The sequence below is a fragment of the Camelina sativa genome, chromosome 13, assembly GCF_030686135.1.
Source record: "Camelina sativa cultivar CO46 ecotype springtype chromosome 13, ASM3068613v1".
Classification (NCBI taxonomy): domain Eukaryota; kingdom Viridiplantae; phylum Streptophyta; class Magnoliopsida; order Brassicales; family Brassicaceae; genus Camelina; species Camelina sativa.
This window is the reverse complement of record NC_141892.1, coordinates 15,493,333-15,516,306: the sequence shown is the minus strand read 5'-3', so window position 1 is coordinate 15,516,306 and position 22,974 is coordinate 15,493,333. Positions and strand designations below refer to the sequence as shown.

Sequence of the window (22,974 nt, the reverse complement as noted above, 5' to 3'; positions counted from 1 at the left end):
TTACAAAAGAGAAAGTAAGCTTTTTAATAAATGTAAAAAAAAAAGTATTGCAACCACTAGTGTTACTGTTCGAGCTTTTGTCCTAACCTAGGTGTGGGCCATTTGGTCTCTCAGCAGGGTCGGATCTCTTTCTCCGGTGAAGAAGTTAACGGCGATTTGCTTCTTTGTAATTTTTCCAAAGTCCAGTCCGTTAGGATTGGCCAAATAAATATTAATATAATTTTGTTTAAAAGAAAAAAAAAAAGCAAAGGAAAAGTATGTTCAAATGTTAATTAAAATATATACATATATAATTAAGTATGAATCTGAAAAACATAAAATTATGTATTAGAAGCATGTGATAATTAAAGTTTTCTTAGACTTTAAAACCTATTTGCCGAAGAAAAAAAAGGTTTGCATGTAACTAAAGTGTGAAAGTGAAAAACAAAAGTTTATAGGATACTCAAATACGTGATAATTATAAGTTTTCTTAGACTTTAATACCTACTTGCCAAAAGAGAACACAATACACAATAATCATTCAACAAAACACAATGTCTTACTCAAAGTTTAGTCTTCCATATGTAATACAGTAATAGACTATGCACGTATACACTACTTGAATAAATAAATAAAAATATCATATAATCCACTAAAGTAAAAGCCGCCAAGCTAGAACATTTTGCCTACATAAACAATCGTTAAGACAAAACCTACATTCACTCAAATCAAACCATCACCAAATCATTTTCAAAGAGTGCAACGAAAATGCATTCCTCTTTGATAAAATTGGGATTTGTTTTTCTTCTTCTTCAGGTATCATTGTCTCATGCTCAACTAAACCCTTCCTTTTACGATAAAACATGCCCACAAGTCTTTGACATTGCGACCAAGACCATTGTCAATGCTCTGAGATCAGACCCTCGCATCGCTGCAAGCATCCTTCGTCTTCATTTCCACGACTGCTTTGTCAATGTACGATATCACTAGATTCATTTACATATATATATATATATATATATATATATATTATTTCTTTTGGTTCTCTAATAGTTTATGAATGTGATACTTGACCAAAAATCTGAAGAAAATATGTTGTTTTTATAAAGGGATGTGATGCATCGATATTGTTAGACAACACAACATCGTTTAGGACGGAGAAAGATGCGTTTGGGAACGCAAATTCTGCTCGTGGTTTCGATGTGATCGACCAAATGAAGGCTGCTGTGGAGAAAGCATGTCCTAAAACAGTTTCATGTGCTGATTTGCTCACCATCGCGGCACAAAAATCTGTTGTTTTGGTATGCAGTTTTCACAATACATACTAACCAAATACACATCTTTTGGTATGCATGTTGTTGATTTTTAAGCAGAAGAAATTTTATAAAACCAAATATAATTGGTTTTCCATATATAGGCGGGAGGTCCTTCATGGACGGTTCCAAATGGAAGAAGAGACAGTTTAAGAGGCTTTATGGATCTTGCTAACGATAACCTTCCAGCTCCATTCTTTACCCTAAAAGAACTTAAGGATAGCTTCAAAAATGTCGGACTTGACCGACCTTCTGATCTCGTTGCTCTTTCCGGTACGTTTATAATCGAATTAAAACGTTTTCATCTATAGTTGTAATCAGTAATAAATCTGTATGACTATTAATTTTCTTAGTTTATTTATTCTTTTGACATTTTTCTGTGTTTAGGTGCTCACACCTTTGGCAAAAACCAATGTCAGTTCATAATGGACCGGCTTTACAACTTCGGTGAATCCGGTTTACCCGATCCAACCCTTGATAAATCTTACCTCAGCACGCTTAGAAAACAATGTCCACTTAATGGAAACCAGAGTGTCTTGGTAGATTTTGATTTACGTACGCCAACACTCTTTGACAACAAATACTATGTGAATCTTAGAGAAAACAAAGGTCTTATCCAAAGCGACCAAGAGTTATTCTCAAGCCCTGATGCTTCAGACACCATCCCCTTAGTCCGGGCATATGCTGATGGTCAGGGGAAGTTTTTTGATGCCTTCGCGGAGGCAATGATAAGGATGGGAAATCTTTCACCTTTAACAGGGAAACAAGGAGAAATTAGACTGAATTGTAGAGTGGTTAACTCGAAATCGAAAATCATGGATGTGGTAGATGCTATTGACTTTGCAAGCTCAATGTGAGGAAATGACTTTCTTCCAATAATTAATAAATTATCAATGTTATCTATATTTTCTATACTTTCTTGTTTCTTTCACTTTAATTATATGTAATAGATATGACTATCAAGGGTTATAACTTATAACTATTTTTACGTATAGAAGAATAATAAATTACAACTGATGGTCATATATGTCGATAATAGTGATGGTGGCCGATAGGTATATGGATTTGGTGGTTCAACTTTATGGGATCATACGCTACATAGTTAGTGATTGGGATTACGTCTTTATTAGCATTTTTTGTAGAAAGGTTTGGGAACTGTCCGGCACAAACTCTACATATGTGCACCGCGTAAAACCCACAAATTGAAACTCTAACGCTAACTCGATATTCTTGGGTAAGAGATGAAGAAGATAAATCCACATATAGGCGCTTACATGTTTTTTAGTGGCAAGATAATCTACATTTCTATGAGCTTCGAGAAATAGCCAAGGGCGTATTAACATAAAGCGAATAACCGAACCAAATTCTAAATTTGGTTTGGTTTTGGGTATTACATATAAACACACGGTCTTTGGTTCAGTTCAGGTAAAACCCGAGAACTAAATGATACACAACAAAAAAACGAAACAAATATAAAACATTACCCGTGGTTGATAGGTTTTACTGTTTTAGAGAAAGAACATGTAACAAGAACACTTTGTTTGGGCAATTAAGATTGCCTCTTTTTGGCTTTTCATTTATCTTAAATAGACGAACAGAAACGAAGTGATGGAGCCTCAACTCCTACAATTCTGGAAATGGGAAAATGCGAGAGTTGGCTCCTTAACACAAGGAAGACCGAGCCCACTCGTTATTAACTGAAACATGAAACAACAAGAAATAACTGGATCAACTGGATCAATTGTATTTACGGTTTAGAACCCTTAACCGATTTGATATCCTCCGAACCGGTTCTGTAATGCTTTCGACTCCATCAGTGGTTCTCGGTTCTGTTCGGATTCAAGTGGTTTTGACCATATTTATATAGTTATCTACCGGTATTTTTTGGTTTTTTGTTAAATCGGGTAGTTTGGTTATTTTTGGTTACAAAATAACCAATCAGAGCTGACCCGTTGGAACCCAAAACTTTCTCCGATCTTACAATTCAAATTTCAAATATTCATACCGAAGCGAACCAAATTTTAGACTCTCATATTTGGCCTACGACTCACCCGGTTTAAACAAAAACTCTATTAACAACATAAAGTGATTTTTACCAGAAAAAAATCTTGTTATCTTTTTCTTCGTAACGACATAAAAGTGTTTTTGTATGAAGTTTTTTTTAAGTAGTCTATATATTTTATAAAGGGATTTTTTCAATAACTTCAATAAAGCTAATGTATGTAGGATGTAACTACAACTACTACGTACTAAATCACATATATTATTGGAGCCTCTTTGGTTTTGAGTGTTTGACGAATTATATATAGCAGCCTCTTTAGTTTGACTAGCCCCCGGTTTGGTTTCATCAAACCATGCAACTTTTTTTCTTTTCATTGGCTCTGACTGGTAACACGAATTATCAAAATCGAGTTGCAGTAAATATTAAAATTCGATTTAGCTTGCACTAAAAATTATATGGTATAAACGGCAGTTTGATGTAGTGAATTTGCAGTAAAAAATGAATTAAACATTTTCTTTAAACGACTGACTGGTAACATTTTTGATGTATCATGTGCAGTATCTATTAGAAATAAAAATTAAAAAATTATTAAGAACAATAACATTTTTGAAATAGAATAATTCAAAATAGATAAATAAAATGATCCTATGTAAAAAAAAATGAAAAACATTTGAGACATAGAAAATAAAAAGAGAGAAACTAATGATGACGTACATTCCATAGCATATTTGCTATCTCATCTCGTACGTTATTCATATATTGGCCATCATTTGTTCCCTCTTCTTCCTCAAGTCGATTAAGTTCGCCTTCTGCAAATCGTCGTCCATGACTATCTCGAGCAGTGACATTTTCGTCTTCAAAATCAGCATCTGGAATTCTATGAAGCCTGATAAAATTGTGAAGAACCATAGTAGCATGCACAATTCTGTTCTGAGTCTTGACATCATAACGAGGCAAATTGTCAAGAATCGTCCATTTTTTTTTCCAAACTCCGAATGTTCGTTCTATCACAGAACGAAGTGATGCATGCCACCTATTATATAATTCTTTTTTGTTCCTCGGAGCACCTGCATCAAATTCTGAAAGATGATATCTGATGTTTTCTCTGCTGCTTCCTCTATATGGAGCTAGAAATCCCCGCTTGTTCGCATATCCAGAATCGACGAGATAATACTTACCTATAGGAGGTCTCGGGAATAAAGGATCTCCATCTATTGCATACTGCAACACCAATGAATCATGTGTGGATCCAGCTGCGCCTAGCCATGCATACTTGAAGATCATGTTTAAATCGCATATGGCCATTATGTTTAGACTTTTCTGTCCATTTCTATCAAAATACCCAACTGCATCACTACCTCCAACCATTACTTTGACATGCGTTCCATCAAGTGCTCCAATAAATCCACTAAAGAAAGGCCAATATCTTGAATCTTCTTGTAACTTACGAGGATAGTGCTGGAGTGATGTTGTTGTTGGAGTTTTTAAATACTCACATGCAAGTCTCTCTACAGCGTCCAATACCTCATGGAACTTTCGATAAGCAGTCTCTTGGGAACGACCAAAAGTCATTCCAACAAAGCGTTGAGATGCATTTTGACCGCATGTAACCAAAAATATTGCCACCATCTCATCAATACTGATATTATCGGTACTCCGTAAGTTGTAACGTTGCTCCAGCGTTGTGCACAGGTTCTTGAATGCTTCCGGATGCATCCTTAACATGTTCATACAATTTACCGGCTTGTTACGAATCTGCCTTTCAAGGTTTTGCCAACCTAATCCTCGTTCTTCCGCCATTGGTTGTTTAGAAAACTAACGATTGTAATACTCCATCAAAGGCTGCATTATCGTATCCATATACTCATCATCTTCTAGATTGTACAACTCTAGCAACTCGTCTTCTGTAAGATTTTCTAAACCCCGAGAATACAGCTCGTTTAATCGTATGACCTATAAATAGATGAGAATAAAAAAAAACTAGGATTAGAACTTAATTATTTTATTAATCATAAACCATGTAACATTAAGCAAAATAGAACTAATTTCTTAGCATTGAACCAAAAAAAAAAAAACAAAAAAAAAACTTAACCTAAAATGCATTAGAAAAAGGAAAAGGAATATTATTAAAAGATTTTTAATCTTCTAGATTAAAAGTCTTCGTCTGACTTGATTCTCCATCACAACCCGTTTTCTTGGTTCCACCTTCATACCCTATCTCTTTGAATAATGACATGAGCTCTGTATGAGATGGAGCATTGAATTCTTCGTGAGTCTCCATGTTTGTGTTACGGATGTTCAAATCCAGGTTGACACTTGGAGGACCTCTTTGGCAACTTTGCAAATTATTGAGACGATTTCCAATGAAATCTCCGTTACGATCATATCCCGTATAACCCTCCAAGAATATGATCTTATCATGATCATTTTCACTAGAGACCATCATTTCTCGGGCAAAGAGATCCTCCTTTAGTACTTTGATACACGCCCACCAAAAATCTGTCCACCTTGTCAAACCTTGAATTGATTGCAAGACTCCATATGCCTCTTTGTATGGTGTAGCTTCATTCTTTTCTCTACGTTCTCTTGCCTCTTCTACTTGAGCACGACAAAATTCCATCATTTCTTTGAATTGTCCACCCATCTCTGTTTCAAATGCCGTTCTTCTTCGTGGCATGTTCTTTTCTCCACTCCGTAGTACATCTTTCCCTCGATTACTTGGGTATGGAGTAACACGTGATTGTTTTTTAGCTGACCGCTTCGCTGGACCAATTGGCGACAGTGGAGGAGATTCGTTTGTGATGGTTTGAGACTGTAGATGTGCATCCTTTGTAGGAGTACGGTTTGAATCATCTCCATCATCATCTACGGCTATCGGAACGAACTTGTCCACTGATTGCCTCTCATCTACCTCAGTATTGTTTGCATCTTGCTTATGAGTTGGGTACATAGCTTCTGGTTTACTGCCTTGACAACCAAATATGCGTCTCATAAGCTCCATATGGGGAATTCCTTCTTCACGGATAATTTTGGCATATGGTATCTCCTGCACAATATTTTTAAGAATATTAATATGATAGCTAGCAAAATAAAATATGTATTACAAACAAGCTTATTTCTGGATTTACAAAAAATAATACATAACCTTAAGTTACTATTAATATATAAATTAACTAATTTAAACTACAGAAAAAATAAAATAAAAAAGAAAATACCTTTTCACGGTCAACCCACCAGTCCGGATCCATGTAAATCAAACCCGTGTTCTGATCATAGTGTATTCCAGTGAAATTTCTCAGCCTCTTATAAGCATTCCACTTATTTCTCAAAGCATCGTATTTGCTCTTGAAAGAATCCCACAGAAGATTTATCTTAGTTTGTTCCAAAAACTTTTCACAAATCCGCACTCGGCCGATTTCTTTCGGTAGCTTCTGCTTGTATCTAATTCTAGCCAATTCAACATCAAGAAGCTCCAAGAATATTCTGATATACTCATCATTCCATACAATTTGTTTCTATAATACACATTAAAAGATTAAATACTAAACATCCAACGTTTTTAAACTGCGTATGTGATATATTCATTACCTTACGGCGGATACTTCCACTCCCACCAACATCCTCGCCACCAGCTGCACCAGCTGCACCACCTTCATTAGACATCTTCATCAAAAACAAATAAAATATATTAGTAATATGCACTAATATTTTTAAACATATATATAAACTCGATGGATAAAAAGAGTAGAAGAAAGAAAACCATACTACGTACTGTTTCTTCAAAGTGTGCTTATTTGACAATAAGCTTTAGGCATCTATATATACAACTTAAAATTTCCGTGTACGTTTCAACGACGAATAATAGTAGGAACAACTTTTTTCGTTTGAAAGAGTCTGATGAACACTAGAAAATTTTAGAAAAATCTTTGACCAAAGTTGTTTACGGGTGCTTAGCATAAAAATAGAAACAAATAACAAATATTTTTTTAAAAAAATAATCGATTGAATAATTTAAAAAACTGATAACTCAACTCTAACACATGACAATTTCCATGATGTTGAATAATCTTTTGAGTTAACAATTTTACAAAAGATATACATCAAACTTGTACATCAACCATAACACATGATTATTCAAACTCAACTTCAAAAAATTTAGTTTTGTTAGTGATTGGTAACATTTTTGAATAAAATTTGAGTTGAGACCATAACTCAACATAAGTCAATAGTAACACATGTTACCAGTCAGAGCCATTATCTTAGTTTGGTGAGTCTCTCAACTACTCCTTTGGCTCTCTCTTATTCGAATTTAGGACTTTTGGTATCATATGAAGGTCTGGCCACTAGGTCCTCAACTTCGGTCGTCTTTTAATAACTAATGTAGGTAACTTTGTGTGAAAATTGCAAAAAACAAAATTAAAAAATGAGGAAAAAGAAAACGCTAGCACATGGTTTCTTGTATTAGTATGTGTTAGACACATTCATCTTTATATTCTTGATTAACAAAACCAATATAATATTCAAGATTTGGATATGCCAACTTAGGTAAAGACATGCCCCATCGCTTCGTTTTATGTGTTTTTCACTTTTAAACACATGGTTACTATTTAATACTTAAGAAACTACTTTTATCTACGTATTCACTCTTTTCCTTTCTACAATCAACGAAGCAAAAAAAGATGGAACATATATATATATATATATTAACGTACAATATGTTTATCAACTTTATGTGAATACAAACATATATATATACTTACGTGAATGGGTTGATCACATTGTCGTCTAACTCCAAGATAAAACATATAACCATATTATAAAACTAAAATCTTATTTTTTTTTTTTTTTTATCAATCATTGGGGCACAACTGGCCGACCCATTAGCCAAATTCTTATATTCGTAGGAGCTGGGACTCGATCCGGGTGTGATGGTGCCTTCTACAAATGGATTTACCTCTTGCCACTGCACTAAGATCACTACAACTAAAATCTTTTTAAAGTGTGGAAAAAATAAGATTCGGTTTTAGAGACACGTGATAATTATAGTTTCTTAAGACTTTAAAACCTATTTGCCGAAACAAAAAAATGCTTTAAACCACTTGGTACAGAATAATTCAACAAAACACAAATATGGTATTGTTGTATTCAAAGTATACTCTTCTATATGTATTCGACTATATGAACGTATCCACCACTTGAATAAAAGAAATATGTCAAAAAAGTAAAAGCCGCCAAGCTAGAACATTTTGCCTATATAAGAAATCGTTTACACAAACCTAAATCCACACAAATTAAAACTATAACAGCAAAATTATCTAAGAGTACTAAGAAAATGACTTCCTCTTTGATAAAATTGGGATTTGTTGTTCTTCTTCTTCAAGTATCATTGTCTCACGCTCAACTAAGCCCTACCTTTTACGATAAAACATGTCCACAAGTCTTTGACATTGCGACCAAAACCATTCGCGATGCTCTGAGATCAGACCCTCGTATCGCTGCAAGCATCCTTCGTCTTCATTTCCACGACTGCTTTGTTAATGTAAGATATACCATTAGACTTAATATATTTCACGTTATATACTTTCATAGTTTATCCTAAAGAGTGGGAATGCTTTACTGATATTATAAACTTAATTGAAACCAGTATATGAAAATGTGATAAACATTAATTTCAGTTTCTTGTTCAACTCAAAATATTCGTTTTCACTTCTTTTCCAATATAAGATACTCAAGCTGTAAAATTACTAAAATACTCTCTTTATGGTGCTGAAATTTTGGCTTTCTTTTGGACCATAAAACCAATAGTAAAAACCGGGGTTGATTAAAGATAAAAATGGCAAAAGAAAATAATTAAATTCTAGTTTTGAAAGTTTGATTCTATTTTTTTAAAGTAGTTTCAGTTCAATATGAAAGACCTATAGATATGATCACTATTTTAAATGGACTAACCACTTCTCATCTGTAATATTAATATTATATTATGTTCTCTATGGATTCACGTGAATAAGTTTATGCTAGTGTAGTGAGTACTATAGTGTGATATTAGATTTACTATTTACTTGCGGTAGAAATGATTATAGTTCGGGGTAAAATATGTATGAAAAAGTATAACTTGCTTGTACTGTATGTAAGATATTGTGATTTAACAATGTGGTTTGACTAAATGTGAAGATATATATTTTGTTTAAAAAAAAAGGGATGTGATGCGTCGATATTGTTAGACAACACAACATCGTTTAGGACGGAGAAGGACGCCTTTGGGAACGCTAAATCAGCCCGGGGTTTCGATGTGATCGATAAAATGAAGGCTGCCGTAGAGAAAGCATGTCCAAGAACCGTTTCATGTGCTGATTTGCTCACCATCGCGGCTCAAGAATCTGTTGTTTTGGTATGAATCTTTCGCTGTGCCTATGCAAATTCTATCTAGACCATTTTAAAAAAAAATTAAGCAGGATAAAATATTTGGACTAAATATAATGAATATATATACGATAGGCGGGAGGACCTTCATGGATGGTTCCAGGTGGAAGAAGAGACGGCTTAAGAGGTTTTATGGATCTTGCTAATGATAACCTTCCAGCTCCATTCTTTACCCTTAAACAACTTAAGGATAGCTTCAAAAAAGTAGGACTCGAGCTTCCTTCTGATCTCGTTGCTCTTTCCGGTACGTTATCATCTATAATTGTAATAATAACTCTATATGACTATAGGTTTAGTTTATTTAATCTTTTGATATTCGTCTTTGTTTAGGTGCTCACACCTTTGGCAAAAACCAATGTCAGTTCATAATGGATCGGCTTTACAACTTCAGTAACACCGGTTTACCTGACCCAACTCTTGACAAATCTTACCTCAGCACGCTTAGAAAACAATGTCCACGTAATGGAAACCAAAGTGTCTTGGTAGATTTTGACTTACGTACGCCAACACTATTTGACAACAAATACTACGTGAATCTCAAAGAGAACAAAGGTCTTATCCAGAGCGACCAAGAGTTATTCTCAAGCCCTGACGCTAAAGACACTATCCCGTTAGTCCGAGCATACGCTGATGGTCAAGGGAAATTTTTCGATGCGTTTGTGAAGGCAATGATAAGGATGGGAAACCTTTCACCATTAACAGGGAAGCAAGGAGAAATTAGATTGAACTGTAGAGTGGTGAATTCGAAACCCAAAATCATGGATGTGGTTGATGCTGATGATTTTGTCAGCTCAATGTGAGGAAATGACTTTCTTCTAATAATAAATAACTTATCAGTGTTATCATGATGTTTTCTTTTTTACTTGCTACCTTGTTTCTCTCACGTTACTTATAATCTACATATAACCATTAAAGCCTTTAAAGGTCACGTATGGAAGAAACATTAAATTACAATTGATGGTGGCCGTGGCCTATAAGTGTATGGTCTTGTTGGTTCAAATTCATGGTGCTACATGCTCCAGCGTTAGTGGTTGGGATTAGATCTTGATTAGCTTGTTTTTTAGGGAGTTTTGGAAACTGTCCTGGCACAACTCTAGGTATGTTCAAACTAAGGTAGTGACCATCGTATATTCGTATGGAATGACAATACCTCTGTTGTTTTGTCCACAATTGTTAGAAACAATGGAGTGGCCTTCTCCCTTGAGTTGAATTTGTGTAAAATACCACGACCAAGGAACAACGCCATTCGAAGCCCTTTTGGGATGACCCCATCACTGATACTCTGTCTAATGTATACGGTCAACAAGCAACTAAGTAGAATCTTTGACAAGGTACAAAGTTAAATGATCACCTCACCTAGGTAATAATAATCCGATGTCAAACGGAGAATGTGAAATTCAAATAAGGCCATCGGTGTTTCTACACTTGTACCTATATTGGCAATATTCCATGCTCCGCCAAACATCTCAAGCTCTCTCACAAGTTCTATGGTCCTTCCTTTTTCATTTCCAAGTGGACGTACATGTCAGACAAGTCACTTACCGCCTACAACTGCCGGAAGATACTTATATACATCCTGTTTTCATTGTCTCCTTATTGATAAAACGTGTGGGTTCAGATACAACCGTGATGGGTGAAAACATCTTACGACTTAACCATGATGTGTGAGGACAAGGTTCATTTATCTATTGGAATATTGTGTTCTTATTTTCTTAGCTTAGCTTATTATTGAGACTTAGTATCTTGTTTCAAATTAATTCATTTACAACTTACCCAAGAAAATCACAACTCCAAATTTCACAACACCAATGAATTCATCAGAGATCTATTGAGACCCGTTGCTGCAAAACAAAGAAGTTGGAAATATAAGACTTCCTTTGTTCAACCGCTTGGTTTACAGAAACACAAGTTCTGTCCCATTCAGAATATGTCAACTTCTGTATTATATTACCTTATCAATAGGCATGTTTGTTCTCACTGAGTCAATAAGTGCAAAATCTATATCTGCCACGACAATGCCAGTTGAAATACGATCTGCAACGGAAACAAAATCATCATTTTATTTTGATCAGAAGAGACTTTTGTCTAGTACATCTTAGATATATATATGATGCCTTCAATCAGTTTGGGATTCTCACCGGGTAATCTTCCAATTACAGTTCCCCACGGATCAATGATCAGTGTGTCCCCATAACTTTCTCTTTTCTCATTATGCTTTCCAGCTTGAGCAGCAGCTATGACCTGACAATTAACCAAGCAACAGGAATCGAACAGAGACTGTTAATCTCAAATGAAATGAGAAGTTAACAAGGGAGAGAAGTGTGTAATCACATACATAACATTGTGTTTCAATTGCCCGGGCTCGAAGAAGAATCTCCCAGTGTGCCTCACCAGTGACCTTGGTGAAAGCTGATGGTACTAGTAAAACCTGCATGCTTTAATTGTTCACTGGACAAGCATTAAGACAGTACATACTCAAGTTTGTGGATTTTTTTTTGTAGGAACTCAGTTTTAACAAATTGTTTTATTTTTTCTCCTTTCGAAACATATATATTTCAAGTCAACCACTATTTTAGCTTGTGTGATTCTACCATTTCTTTCTTTGACTGAGTTTTCCAAACAATGCCAAGAAGGTTCATATTAATTGAATTACATTGGATTTTACCTGAGCTCTGTGATCGAATCTCAGTTGCTGATAAATCTTAGGAAACCTCAAATCGTAGCATACAGTAAGGCCTAAGCGCCCAATAGGGCTGTCTAGGGAAACAATCTTTGTCCCTGACAAATTAAAAGAATCAAAAATCTTATCTCAAAGATATGAAATACATCAGTTCCTAGTCTTCTTAAGTGTAAAGACAATGGTTTTACAAGGAATAGAATCTCTTAGAGATTATCAGCATAACGATGTGATTTAAAAAGTGTTATTGATCATGCATTCTTTGTGGTTTTGCAATGATTATAAGGTTATGATACCACTTCATGTGTTATATATTCGGATTTTGAACTGCGAATCACTCCACAAACAACTTTTTTCTTTCTTCATACCAAAAGCAATATGCATAACATATGTTTTTGGAATGGACCTAAGATACATTGTATGTCGGATTGTTCAGACATGATATCAAGATTAGAATAGATAAGACCATTCTAATCAGGAAGACTATACTTAACAAAGTTTACCTGGAACCGTAAAGCTGCTTTCCTTGTACGAGCTTCCACCAGGAACATCAACATCAAACCTTCATACAACAGAAGTTGTCACTTAGTGATTCTAACCAAATACAGGATCTTAAGAAACGCTAAAACTAAAATCTGTGATAAAAGGAGAATCTAATAAAGTTTACAAATGCATTTTCTGATAAGTATCCCGGATGATCCCAGCATCATCGATCACAACATGTGTATTACACAAATGGGTATCATCAAATCTCTCTTGAAAGCCTCCAAGAGACAACCATATATTAGAATCCCTGCAAACACAGAACATGTTCCACAAGACCTTAATTAGTCTAAGCAATGCAGAGAGGAAACAACTCAATATAGTAGTACCTAAGCGAATCTACACAAAGAAAACATTGCTTTACCTGGCTAGAGAGCAATACCGTTGAATCACTGGCCCATCTAATGGTTCAGCGATTTTCACACTTTCCCCTTGTTTATCTCCCACAAAGGAGAAGTTCTCAGGGAAGCAAATCAGCTTCGCACCGGCCAATGCTGCCTCCTTTTGTACAGTTACACATACTCAATGATTCAAAAGACTTAACAAAAGTAGTAAAATTTGGGAAGTAGTAATCTCAAAGATTAAAAAGACTTTACAAAAGTAGTAAAATTTTGGATAAAAATTGAAACTTTCAAATCTCAATCACTTATAAAATCCTCATAAAGTTTTCAACTTTTTTTATTCTTAAACTTCAAAATCCACAATCTCGAAGCAATGAAAGCAAAAAGGGTAGAATCCAATCCAATCCAGAATTGAAAAGTTGAAATCAAATCTCTAATAATCGTAACCTGATTAGTCAAATCACTAACATAATCAAATTTGATCGCAAAGTCTTCAACTTTTACTGAATCGGAAACGAAATATAGAGACTGGGGAGGATTTTACTTGAACGAGTCGAGAGCAAGTGGCGAAATTGGCCATGAGATCATTCACTGATGTCATCTGAGCTGCTGCGACACGAACTGTTTTGTTTACTGTGGCCATGGCTAGAGGAGTCTGAGCAGAGAGAGTGACGCGTGTAAATAGAGAAGGTGGTTTCGTGAAGCCGAGAGGAACAAAGTAAACGTTCATCCGCAACGTAGTGACGAGACTACCGTCAGGTCTTTTGTCAATACTTCTTTTACTTTAATCAAGTGAAAAAAAAAAAAATTTGATATTTTATGTCCATCCTTGTGAATTGTGTCAATTGTGATTAGGGGGACTTTATAAAGTTTTTTTTATTTGCTTTTAATGATTGGTGTGATGCGGTGGAAACTTGAGTGATTTCTCTAAATTTATAAGACTATCCTCATCGGCACAATTATGTTGTTTCTTAGTTTGTTTCTTAGGGGTAGATAATATTAATTATTGAAACCTAAGCTAAGAAATGCAAGATTCGTTTTTTATTTTAGGATTGCAAGAAACGTCTCTTGCTAGACAAGTGTCACAAAATCAGTGGGTCGAGTTTTATTTGGGACGAAGGGGTTTAATTTTTTTTTTCATCTCTCTTTCACTTTCCTTTTTTCTCTTTTCTCTCTCTCTCTCTCTCTCTCTCGAGACTTTTCGCGATTTCAGCTTGAATCTCTTCTTCCTTCGATTCCGGAAACTGATTGCTTCTCTTCCAGTTGATTCCCACGGCTATTGGACTAGGATTTGGCCGCGATTTGGTTCCGGTGAAGCAGGGGGCATGTGATTCCGGTGGTGAGCGATCCGTCGAAACCCTAATATTTGGGGAAGATTCAAGCCATTCGATTTGTTCAGGTAATTGTTCTTGCATGTCTAGTAATTGTTATTTGTTTATTTGAAAATTGTCTCAATTTTAATTTAATTATGTCTTTTGTTTGTGAGACAATTTCGGTTGATCTGGGAAACTTAGATTAATTTTCGGTGAAGTGTTTGTAACACTTCTTAATCTCCTCATCTTATTATTCACTGATGAAGTTGTTGTTGGTGAATTTTGATTAATCTCTTTGTTAGATTCTCATAATAGGTTGAATTGGGTTTGTGTATCTGAAACCGATTGAATCAAAGTTTCTTCCTTTACGTTTTGGATGCCAAGGAGTTTTTCCCTTCTTACTACAACCCTAAGAAGAACAATCAGGTTGGGAAACCTAATCAATTTCTCTCTGCTGACGATTTTGCTACAGCCAAGAAGCAATCAGGTGAAGAATTTGAATCTGATGCCAAGAAGGATGATAATACCAGGAAGGTAAAAATAATTCTGTTTGTTGTTAAAGCTTTAAACTTTGGTTAAATGTGCTTGCTTTATATTCTGTTTTATTGATGTTTTTGTTATTACAGAGAAGAAACAATTATAGCCAAGGGAGGAGGAGGTTGACTGGGAGGATTTCTAAGGCTCAAAGATAGGATAGTATTAGAAGAACAGTGTATGTTTCTGACATTGACCAGAGTGTAAGTTTTTATTAGTACTCTCTGTTAAGGTTGTGTGGAACGGATTCTAGTTAAGTTGCATCAATGTATAACAAATCTGTTTTGTGATTTTAGGTGACTGAGGAGGGTCTTGCTGCCTTGTTTAGTAACTGTGGACAAGTAAGCTTTAAATTAATGTTTGTTATATATCTTTCAACTTAAAATATAGTATTTTTTAGGTTGTGTGACAAAAAGCTCTATAGGGATACTGATCAGAAGTTATACTAATCATTTTGGTTTCAGTTTTGAGTTTTGAATTTTACTTTGGATATCTACTGTGTTTTGGTTAATTCAGTCAGAAGATGAAAGGGAGATGTGCACAAGGACAATCTACTGCACAAATATCGACAAGAAGGTAAATGCTGAACTATCTACATAGAATGTATACATAATTGCTGCTGAAAGAGAGATTGTCAAAAATGCAAATTCTTGACAGTTTGCTGGCCAAAACTGGACCGCTTACTCCGAAAGAAGAAGCTATGAAAGAGAAGCTGCTTGACTTAGTGGATGATTAGTATTGTTGAGTCTTGTTGAGTCTTGTTGTGTCTTCTTGAGTCTTGTTGTGTCTTGTTGTGTCTTGTTGAGTCTTGTTGAGTATTGTTGAGTCTTGTTGAGTCTTGTTGTGTCTTCTTGAGTCTTGTTGTGTCTTCTTGAGTCTTGTTGTGTCTTGTTGAGTCTTGTTGTGTCTTGTTGAGTCTTGTTGTGTCTTGTTGTGTAACGGATGTCTAATTATAATTATAAGTTGATGTTTTATGTGTACTGCTTATCTGTCTATTAATTTCTTAATTATAATTTGCTTTTGTTAACAGAACAAGGAACACATGGGGCGATATAGGAACAAGGAACACATGGGGCGATATAGGAACAAGGAACAAGGAACACATGAGCGAGATCAAACACTTGAAGAGAGTGTGTTATTATGTTTGATTGCTGTGTTATGTCTGATTATGTTTAAGTAGGACAGTTCTCATATATCTTGTGACTCGTACTTGTTTTTCCCATGTGTATGGTGTTGTTTAATTTTGTTTGATACTCGGTCAGCTGTTCCCATGTGAAGGATCACATGAACTTGTTTTTTTCCTACACAAGAATACAACAAGGATCACAAGATATATGAGAACAAAAAAAACAAACACAAAAATACAACATATAAAATTACAACCAAGTCTCACGGGAGAAGAGAATCACAAGCTACACAATTTAGTTTTATATATACACAACTCTTCTACTCATTCATATCATTCACATCTTTTCTACTCATTCACATCTCTTCTACTCTTCTAAAGTAATTTAAATTTTTTATTCAATGGGTTCTTCTTCTCATTCACATTTTAATTTTGCAAAGGATGATGATCCACTTTTTGAGTCCTATTTTGCAAATTTTTTTGATAACCATGATATTCATGGACAACATTTTGTGAAAAAGAAAAAGAAACGAGAATTCATTGAAAGAAACCGGGAAGAAGGCCACAACCGTTTGTGGAATGATTATTTCAGTGAATCTCCGACATATCCTCCCCATGTATTCCGACGACGTTTTAGAATGAACAAGCCATTATTCTTGCGTATTGTCGACCGTCTTACTGCAGAAGATCCTTATTTCCGACAAAGAAGAGACGCCACAGGAAGGCTTGGTCTTTCTCCGATCCAAAAATGTACTGCAGCAATTAGGCTACTAGCATATGGTGGCGGGTGTGATACGGTGGACGAATATGTCCGACTTGGTGAAACAACTGCTCGAAAATGTTTGCAACATTTTGTCAGTGGAGTTGTCAATTTCTTTGGCGATGAATATCTAAGAAGACCCACACCAGAGGATCTTCAGAGATTACTATATGTTGCAGAAGAACGTGGATTTCCCGGGATGGTTGGAAGCATCGACTGTATGCATTGGGTTTGGAAGAATTGCCCAACAGCTTGGAAAGGCATGTATACACGAGGATCCGGCAAACCAACAATTGTTTTAGAGGCGGTCGCGTCGTATGATCTCTGGATATGGCACGCGTTTTTTGGGTCTCCAGGTACTTTTAACGATATCAATGTTCTTGATCGATCTCCTGTCTTTGATGATATACTTTATGGTCAAGCTCCACAAGTTACTTACTACGTTAACGGCAGAGAGTACAATTTGACTTACTATCTGACAGACGGTATTTATCCAAAATGGCCAACGTTTATTCAATCCATACCACTACCACAGACTCCAAAAGCATCTTTATTTGCTGACCGCCAAGAAAGCTACCGAAAAGATGTTGAGCGTGCGTTCGGTGTCCTACAAGCTAGATTCGCGGTCATTAAAAATCCATGTCTTTTATGGGATAAAGACCAAGTGGGATTGATTATGAGGGCGTGTATCATACTCCACAATATGATTGTCGAAAATGAACGAGATGGATACAGTCAAGCTGAGGTTTCTGATTTCCCACAAGCAGAGGGTGTGGATCTTTCATATTCTATCAATATGAATTCAAATATTAGCAACGTGTTGAATGGTCAAATAATAATCCGTGATAGAGAAGTGCATGACCAATTGAAACTTGATTTAATTGAACATTTGTGGACTAAATTTGGATATTAATTATGTTTCATGTTTTAATTAAATATGTTTCTATATTTTATTTCATGGTGTGTTTTATGTTTTTGTTTTTTAATGTTTTGTGTAATAATTTAAAATGTTGTATGTTATTTTATGTTTTTCTTAATAAAATATGTTTCTTTGATATATAAAATAATTTTGAATATTTTAAGATATTAATTATTATTTTACTATATTTATTATTAAGAAACCCTTAAATTTGGTTCTACCAATAATCAACAAAATTTTCCTTAACTCTTAGTAAAGTTTCTTCTCTTTTTTTTCTTATTAAATATGCCTTAAGAAACAACTAAGAAACTAAACCAATGAGGATAGTCTAAGGCCCAACTGAAAAAAACAAGAAACAAAAAAATTATGTCCTTCGAATGAAAATAGTTAGTTAACCTATAAAAATTATACGAGAGAATAGAGATGAATAAAAAGGAAATGAAAAAGACCACAGCCGGCTTAAGCGATCACACACGCGCGGCTCTTCGTTTCCTACGCGTGGAGAATTGGCTCGACAGAGAGTAGAACACAAGTTAGGTTTTTCCAATTGTTGTTTTGAGTTGACGATGGAACTTCGTATCGGGAGTAAGTTCCGGCTTGGTCAAAAAATTGGGAGTGGCTCATTCGGAGAGATTTACCTAGGTTTGTTCGTTATCTCTATAATATTACCAAAATATTTGCTTCATTATGTCTCTTTTTGATATAACTATGTCAAAAAATTTGCAGGAACTGATGCTAAGACTAATGAAGATGTTGCTGTTAAGTTTGTGAGTGTTCTAAACTTTTGTTGAAGTTGTACTGAATCGAATCAAAAAGGCTGATTTTAATTTTTTTTTTATTTTATTTTGTCTTGTGTAGGAAAGTGTCAAGACTATGCATCCACAATTGTTATATGAGTCAAGGATCTATAGAGTTCTTCAGGGTGGAAGTGTGAAAAATGTTTTCTCATCTGTTATGTATGTACTTGTTCGTGCGCGGTTGTTCATTCTATATATTTGTGTGTGTGTGTGTGTTTTTATTAATGCAGCTGGAATTCCAAACATGAAATGGTGTGGCGTTGACGCGGATCACAATGTCTTAGTGATGGATTTGCCTGGTGGAAGCCTTAAAGAATTGTTTAGTTATTGCAACAGGGAATTTACTTTGAAGACAGTTCTCATGTTAGCTGATCAAATGGTAATAATGCTTTTGGATTTTATGCATCGTCACTTGTTGTTAATTGTGTTTGTGATCTAACCACATTGTTTATATATACAATCTTGTGCCAGATTAATCGGCTTGAGTTCATCCATTCTATGTCGTATATTCATCGTGATATAAAGCCGGATAATTTTCTTATGGGTTTGGGATCTCACTTTTTTTGGTTTTCTTTCTCTAGGTCTACATCATAGACTTTGGCTTGGCTAAGAAATATAGAGATAGTTCAAGCTACCGACATGTCCCATACAGGTAACAAGGTTTTGGTATGTCACAGATTCAGCATTTTTCAGCAAATTGGTTTATCATTTTTAAGCATTTTACGTGTGTAAATTGTTTAGGGAGAATAAAAGTCTAAATGGGACTCCAGCTTTTGCCAGCTTGAACACTCACCTAGGGATCGGTATATTTCATCGCTAATCGCAAATCTTATTCTCTTTCTTTCCCGGACTACTTTTTTCTTATTTCAATTTTTCTGTTCATCTGTAACATTCTACTTCTACACTTGGTAGAGCAAAGCCGGAGGGATGATATAGAATCACTTGGTTATATCCTCATGTACTTCCTCAACGGAAGGTGAGTAACCTTACTTTATATCATGCTTCTTGTCACCCAAACCATCTCTTATCCTATTTTAATTTCTTGTAGTCTCCCATGGCAAGGACTGAAAGCTGCAAACAAGAAACAAAAATACGACAAGATTAGTGAGAAGAAAGTTTCAACTTCCATCGAAGTAAGTTATTTCTTATTTGATACACATTTTTAGAAACTTTTATGTCAATGTACTTAAGTAAGTTCTTCTTATGTGGTTTTCAGACGTTATGCAGAGGTCATCCAACAGAGTTTGCGTCCTACTTCCATTACTGTCGTGTGCTTAGGTTCGAAGATAGGCCAGACTATGCATATTTGAAGAGACTATTCCGCAACCTTTTTACTCGTGAAGGTCATTCATTTTACTCTCTCATTCTTCCTCTCAAGGCTATTATTAAGTTCATACATAAGCTTCTGTGACACCAAACGAGTATTTTTTTTATCTCAGGTTTTCTGTTTGATATTGTGTTCGACTGGACGGTATTAAAGTATCAGCAATCACAATGCGGAAACCCTCCACCTCATGCCCATGTACACTTTTGATGCTAATAATTTTGCATTCCCCTTCATGATACAGATGAGCAATGCAAGATTGTGTGATGTTACTTTTGCTAGGAATGGTGGAATAATGAAATATTTGAGATCAGGATAATCTTTCCCTTGCTTGTAGATATTTTTGATCGATAAAAGTGAGCTATTGAAAAGCTGAACCATAAACAATTAGCCTTGTTAGTTTGGCTAAGAATCAGGCTAACTTTGTAGAATTGTAGTTTAGCATCAAGAACAGTATCACGGTTTAAGAAACTGTACCAAAATAGCAAGAACCGGTAAGTGGTGCTGTCCTCTTACAGAATTAAGGAATTGTATAACAAAATGTACTCTCTTCCCACCAGTAATGTTAATTGCTAGTGAACACAAGGTAACAACACAAACTGAATTGAATTGGATACAAAAAAAACACAACAAATATAAAAATGAAATGGATGGGTAAGTAATAAAAGAGACATAATAACAACAACCTGGCTGGATCAATTTTAGCATGTATTGATCCCATCTTTGCAATCCGTGGTAAGGTTATAGAACGTCTCAACACGCGTCTTTCCTCTATAAAACACCTCTGTATCAACAGCTACTCTCATGTACCCATCAAACTCTACCGGTTTCCCATTGTTCAAGAGACTTGTCGCATTGTACCACTCACTCTTGTTTCCCCACAAGTAGCTATAGTCATCAAGCAAGTGAACCTTGTACTGAGACCTCAACTTGTCAAAGTAGTTGTAGAACGGTTCATTGGTGGCGATGTACAAATTCCTCCACACCTGAACTATTCCTTTAAGTTTGTTTAAAATTGCATCAGGCCATGTATCTGCATCCAAATGTGGCCACAGCTTCTTGTTCTGCGCTTTCTCCCCTCTAACCACATGAACCGCATCAAAGTCCCAGTCCATTTTCCCACTGATCTCAGAGACAATGTTCATCAATCTCTTCGATTTCCACAGTGCGTGCCACGGCCTCTCCACATACTTTGATGCTTGCCCTTCACACACTCTATACCAATAGTTTTCAGGTTCAGGAGAATCAAACTGCCTCCAAATAATCGTGCTCTTATCTTTACTAAGCTGCAAAGGCGACACTCTATGCGTCTTAACCTTCCTAACGGGAACTTTACGCTTATGAGACCGATTCCATTTCTTCCAATCTCTTAAAAACTCACCTTCTTCAACAATAGATGCCGTCTCCTTAAGATGCTCGAAATCAAAGTAATACCTAAAATCTTTCCCTTCCTCATCCTTCCCTTTAGAGCTATAACTCGCAGACAAACACAAACTCAAATCCATCACAAACGTCCTGTTCAAGTACATTGCTTCCCCTAACCCACACAAGAAACTCCACATATACTGATTCATCCCTTTGCAATAATCCCCACCCCGAGAGTAATACAAATACTTCCCTCTCCTGAAATTACTCTGAGAACCAAGAGTAGCGATCGTATCATTAATCTCGGGATCACCACCACCGCCACCGCCACCTCTAGCTCCTCGAGCCGAGCTCGGTCTAACCCTAGGCCTACGAGCATTAACACCAGAGTGCCAACCACTAGTGTGAAACACTTTATAAGTACAATTCTCACCAAATCCAAACTTAAACCTCCTGAAATCTCTATATCTCCTCCAAGACTTCTCTTTCTTATTCCTAAACCTCCAAGAAACATCGCATTCGTCCGGTTTCGATCCGTTAACCGGAGTTTCGTAATCTAAGAACACAATCGATTTGAAAACTTTCAGATTAAACCTCTCAACAGCGACCAAAACCCTAGGATCAGAGCAATTCACAATCTTCAAATCATCATCACAATCCGTAGAGCTCTTCATCACCGTCATGTTCCCAATCTTCTCCTCGGATTTCTCAATCGTCGCCTCCGTTACCTGCGTAGAGTTAGCCGGAGGTGAGACAGGAGACGAAGCGATGTCTTCACCGGTTTTGAGCATGGAGCCGTCGATTTTGAAAGTAGCGTTCTCGGTTTGAGTGAGGAGTTTGGTGAGAGCTGGAGCGGATTCGAGCCATGGATCTGGTGGTTGGTAAGTGACGGCGATTACTGTGAATATGAGAACTGTGAAGACGAAGACTGAGAAACAAACGTTGCTGATTAGCTTGATTAGATTCTGACCGATTGGTTCGGTGGTTAGATCTGATTCCTTCATGGATTTTCACAAGATCCAGAAGAGGAGAGCAAGATCTGTCTGATTCCAAATCGATTTTTAAGCTTTTTTTTTTTTTTTTTTAGGAGTAATTAAAAAAAAATGGACTCTCTACTGAACTTTTTAGTCTTCTTTTTATTTTTTTTATTTTTTTAATTTTAGGAATGAAAATTTTAAAATTTTGAGTTGGAAGTAAAGTAAAATGGACTGAGACGTTCTAGTTTTTGATTCGAACATTTTACCTACGTGTGTTATAAAATAGAATCCAATTTATGTGGTTTTATATTGATTTTAATTTTTGGTTTATTATTTGGGATTCCAAAAAAAAAAAAAAAATCTTAAGTTTAGAAATCTTAAAAATTTATTTCTTGTCAATTAAGACCTTAGTTTAGAAATGTTTTCAGTATTAAACATGTGACTTAAAAAGGGGATTTACTGAATTGATAAACGATGTGATGTTTTAAATGGGATACTCAAAAAATGTCCCAACTAAAATTTCTTATAGAAGGAGAATACATAGTACGACATCAGTTAAAAAAAAGACGAATTTTCGGCGACCG

General features: G+C 35.6%; 4 protein-coding genes, 1 long non-coding RNA gene and 1 pseudogene across 12 annotated transcripts; 4 read left to right on the top strand and 2 right to left on the bottom strand.

Moving 5' to 3' along the window:
* Positions 1-648: 648 nt before the first annotated feature.
* Positions 649-2,206, top strand: LOC147929605 (peroxidase 37). Its single transcript, XM_087481521.1, has 4 exons — positions 649-954; positions 1,089-1,280; positions 1,397-1,565; positions 1,680-2,206. Exons 1-4 carry the CDS (start codon positions 748-750, stop codon positions 2,147-2,149), a joined length of 1,038 nt encoding a protein of 345 aa, XP_087337647.1. The 5' UTR covers positions 649-747; the 3' UTR covers positions 2,150-2,206.
* Positions 2,207-8,558: 6,352 nt separating this feature from the next.
* Positions 8,559-10,559, top strand: LOC104736903 (peroxidase 37-like). Its single transcript, XM_010456988.3, has 4 exons — positions 8,559-8,833; positions 9,491-9,682; positions 9,790-9,958; positions 10,045-10,559. The coding sequence occupies exons 1-4, from the start codon at positions 8,627-8,629 to the stop codon at positions 10,512-10,514; spliced, it is 1,038 nt and encodes a 345-aa protein (XP_010455290.1). The 5' UTR covers positions 8,559-8,626; the 3' UTR covers positions 10,515-10,559.
* Positions 10,560-11,394: 835 nt separating this feature from the next.
* On the bottom strand, positions 11,395-14,178 carry LOC104736904 (deaminated glutathione amidase, chloroplastic/cytosolic). 3 transcript variants are annotated; one of them, XR_015578116.1, is made up of 9 exons: positions 13,820-14,129; positions 13,299-13,435; positions 13,059-13,184; positions 12,895-12,953; positions 12,380-12,492; positions 12,050-12,149; positions 11,853-11,955; positions 11,666-11,748; positions 11,395-11,555 (listed from the first exon to the last, which is right to left on the bottom strand). XR_015578116.1 is itself a non-coding variant. In XM_010456989.3 (9 exons), the coding sequence occupies exons 1-9, from the start codon at positions 14,003-14,005 to the stop codon at positions 11,532-11,534; spliced, it is 924 nt and encodes a 307-aa protein (XP_010455291.1). In that variant the 5' UTR covers positions 14,006-14,178; the 3' UTR covers positions 11,395-11,531. The 3 variants fall into 3 exon arrangements, 1 of the variants encoding a protein (XP_010455291.1); XR_015578117.1 differs by having other exon boundaries at positions 12,050-12,162; positions 13,820-14,110; XM_010456989.3 differs by having other exon boundaries at positions 12,050-12,142; positions 13,820-14,178.
* A 181-nt stretch (positions 14,179-14,359) lies between these two features.
* On the top strand, positions 14,360-16,375 carry LOC147929604 (uncharacterized). Of its 5 annotated transcripts, none has more exons than XR_015577386.1 (6): positions 14,360-14,674; positions 14,904-15,122; positions 15,215-15,325; positions 15,419-15,463; positions 15,639-15,698; positions 16,153-16,375. It is a non-coding gene; the product is annotated as an uncharacterized LOC147929604 (long non-coding RNA). The 5 variants fall into 5 exon arrangements; XR_015577385.1 differs by having other exon boundaries at positions 14,392-14,674; positions 15,061-15,122; XR_015577387.1 differs by having other exon boundaries at positions 14,395-14,674; positions 15,061-15,122; positions 15,780-16,375.
* A 2,035-nt stretch (positions 16,376-18,410) lies between these two features.
* LOC104738293 (casein kinase 1-like protein 5) lies at positions 18,411-20,386 on the top strand (annotated as a pseudogene). The gene is made up of 12 exons (XR_015578151.1): positions 18,411-18,569; positions 18,654-18,694; positions 18,786-18,855; positions 18,955-18,976; positions 19,061-19,103; positions 19,196-19,268; positions 19,319-19,376; positions 19,466-19,527; positions 19,637-19,700; positions 19,773-19,857; positions 19,941-20,067; positions 20,164-20,386. The product of XR_015578151.1 is annotated as a casein kinase 1-like protein 5 (transcript).
* Positions 20,387-20,537: 151 nt separating this feature from the next.
* Positions 20,538-22,617, bottom strand: LOC104736905 (uncharacterized). The gene has a single exon (XM_010456991.3). The coding sequence runs from the start codon at positions 22,415-22,417 to the stop codon at positions 20,750-20,752; it is 1,668 nt and encodes a 555-aa protein (XP_010455293.2). The 5' UTR covers positions 22,418-22,617; the 3' UTR covers positions 20,538-20,749.
* Between the last annotated feature and the right edge of the window lie 357 nt (positions 22,618-22,974).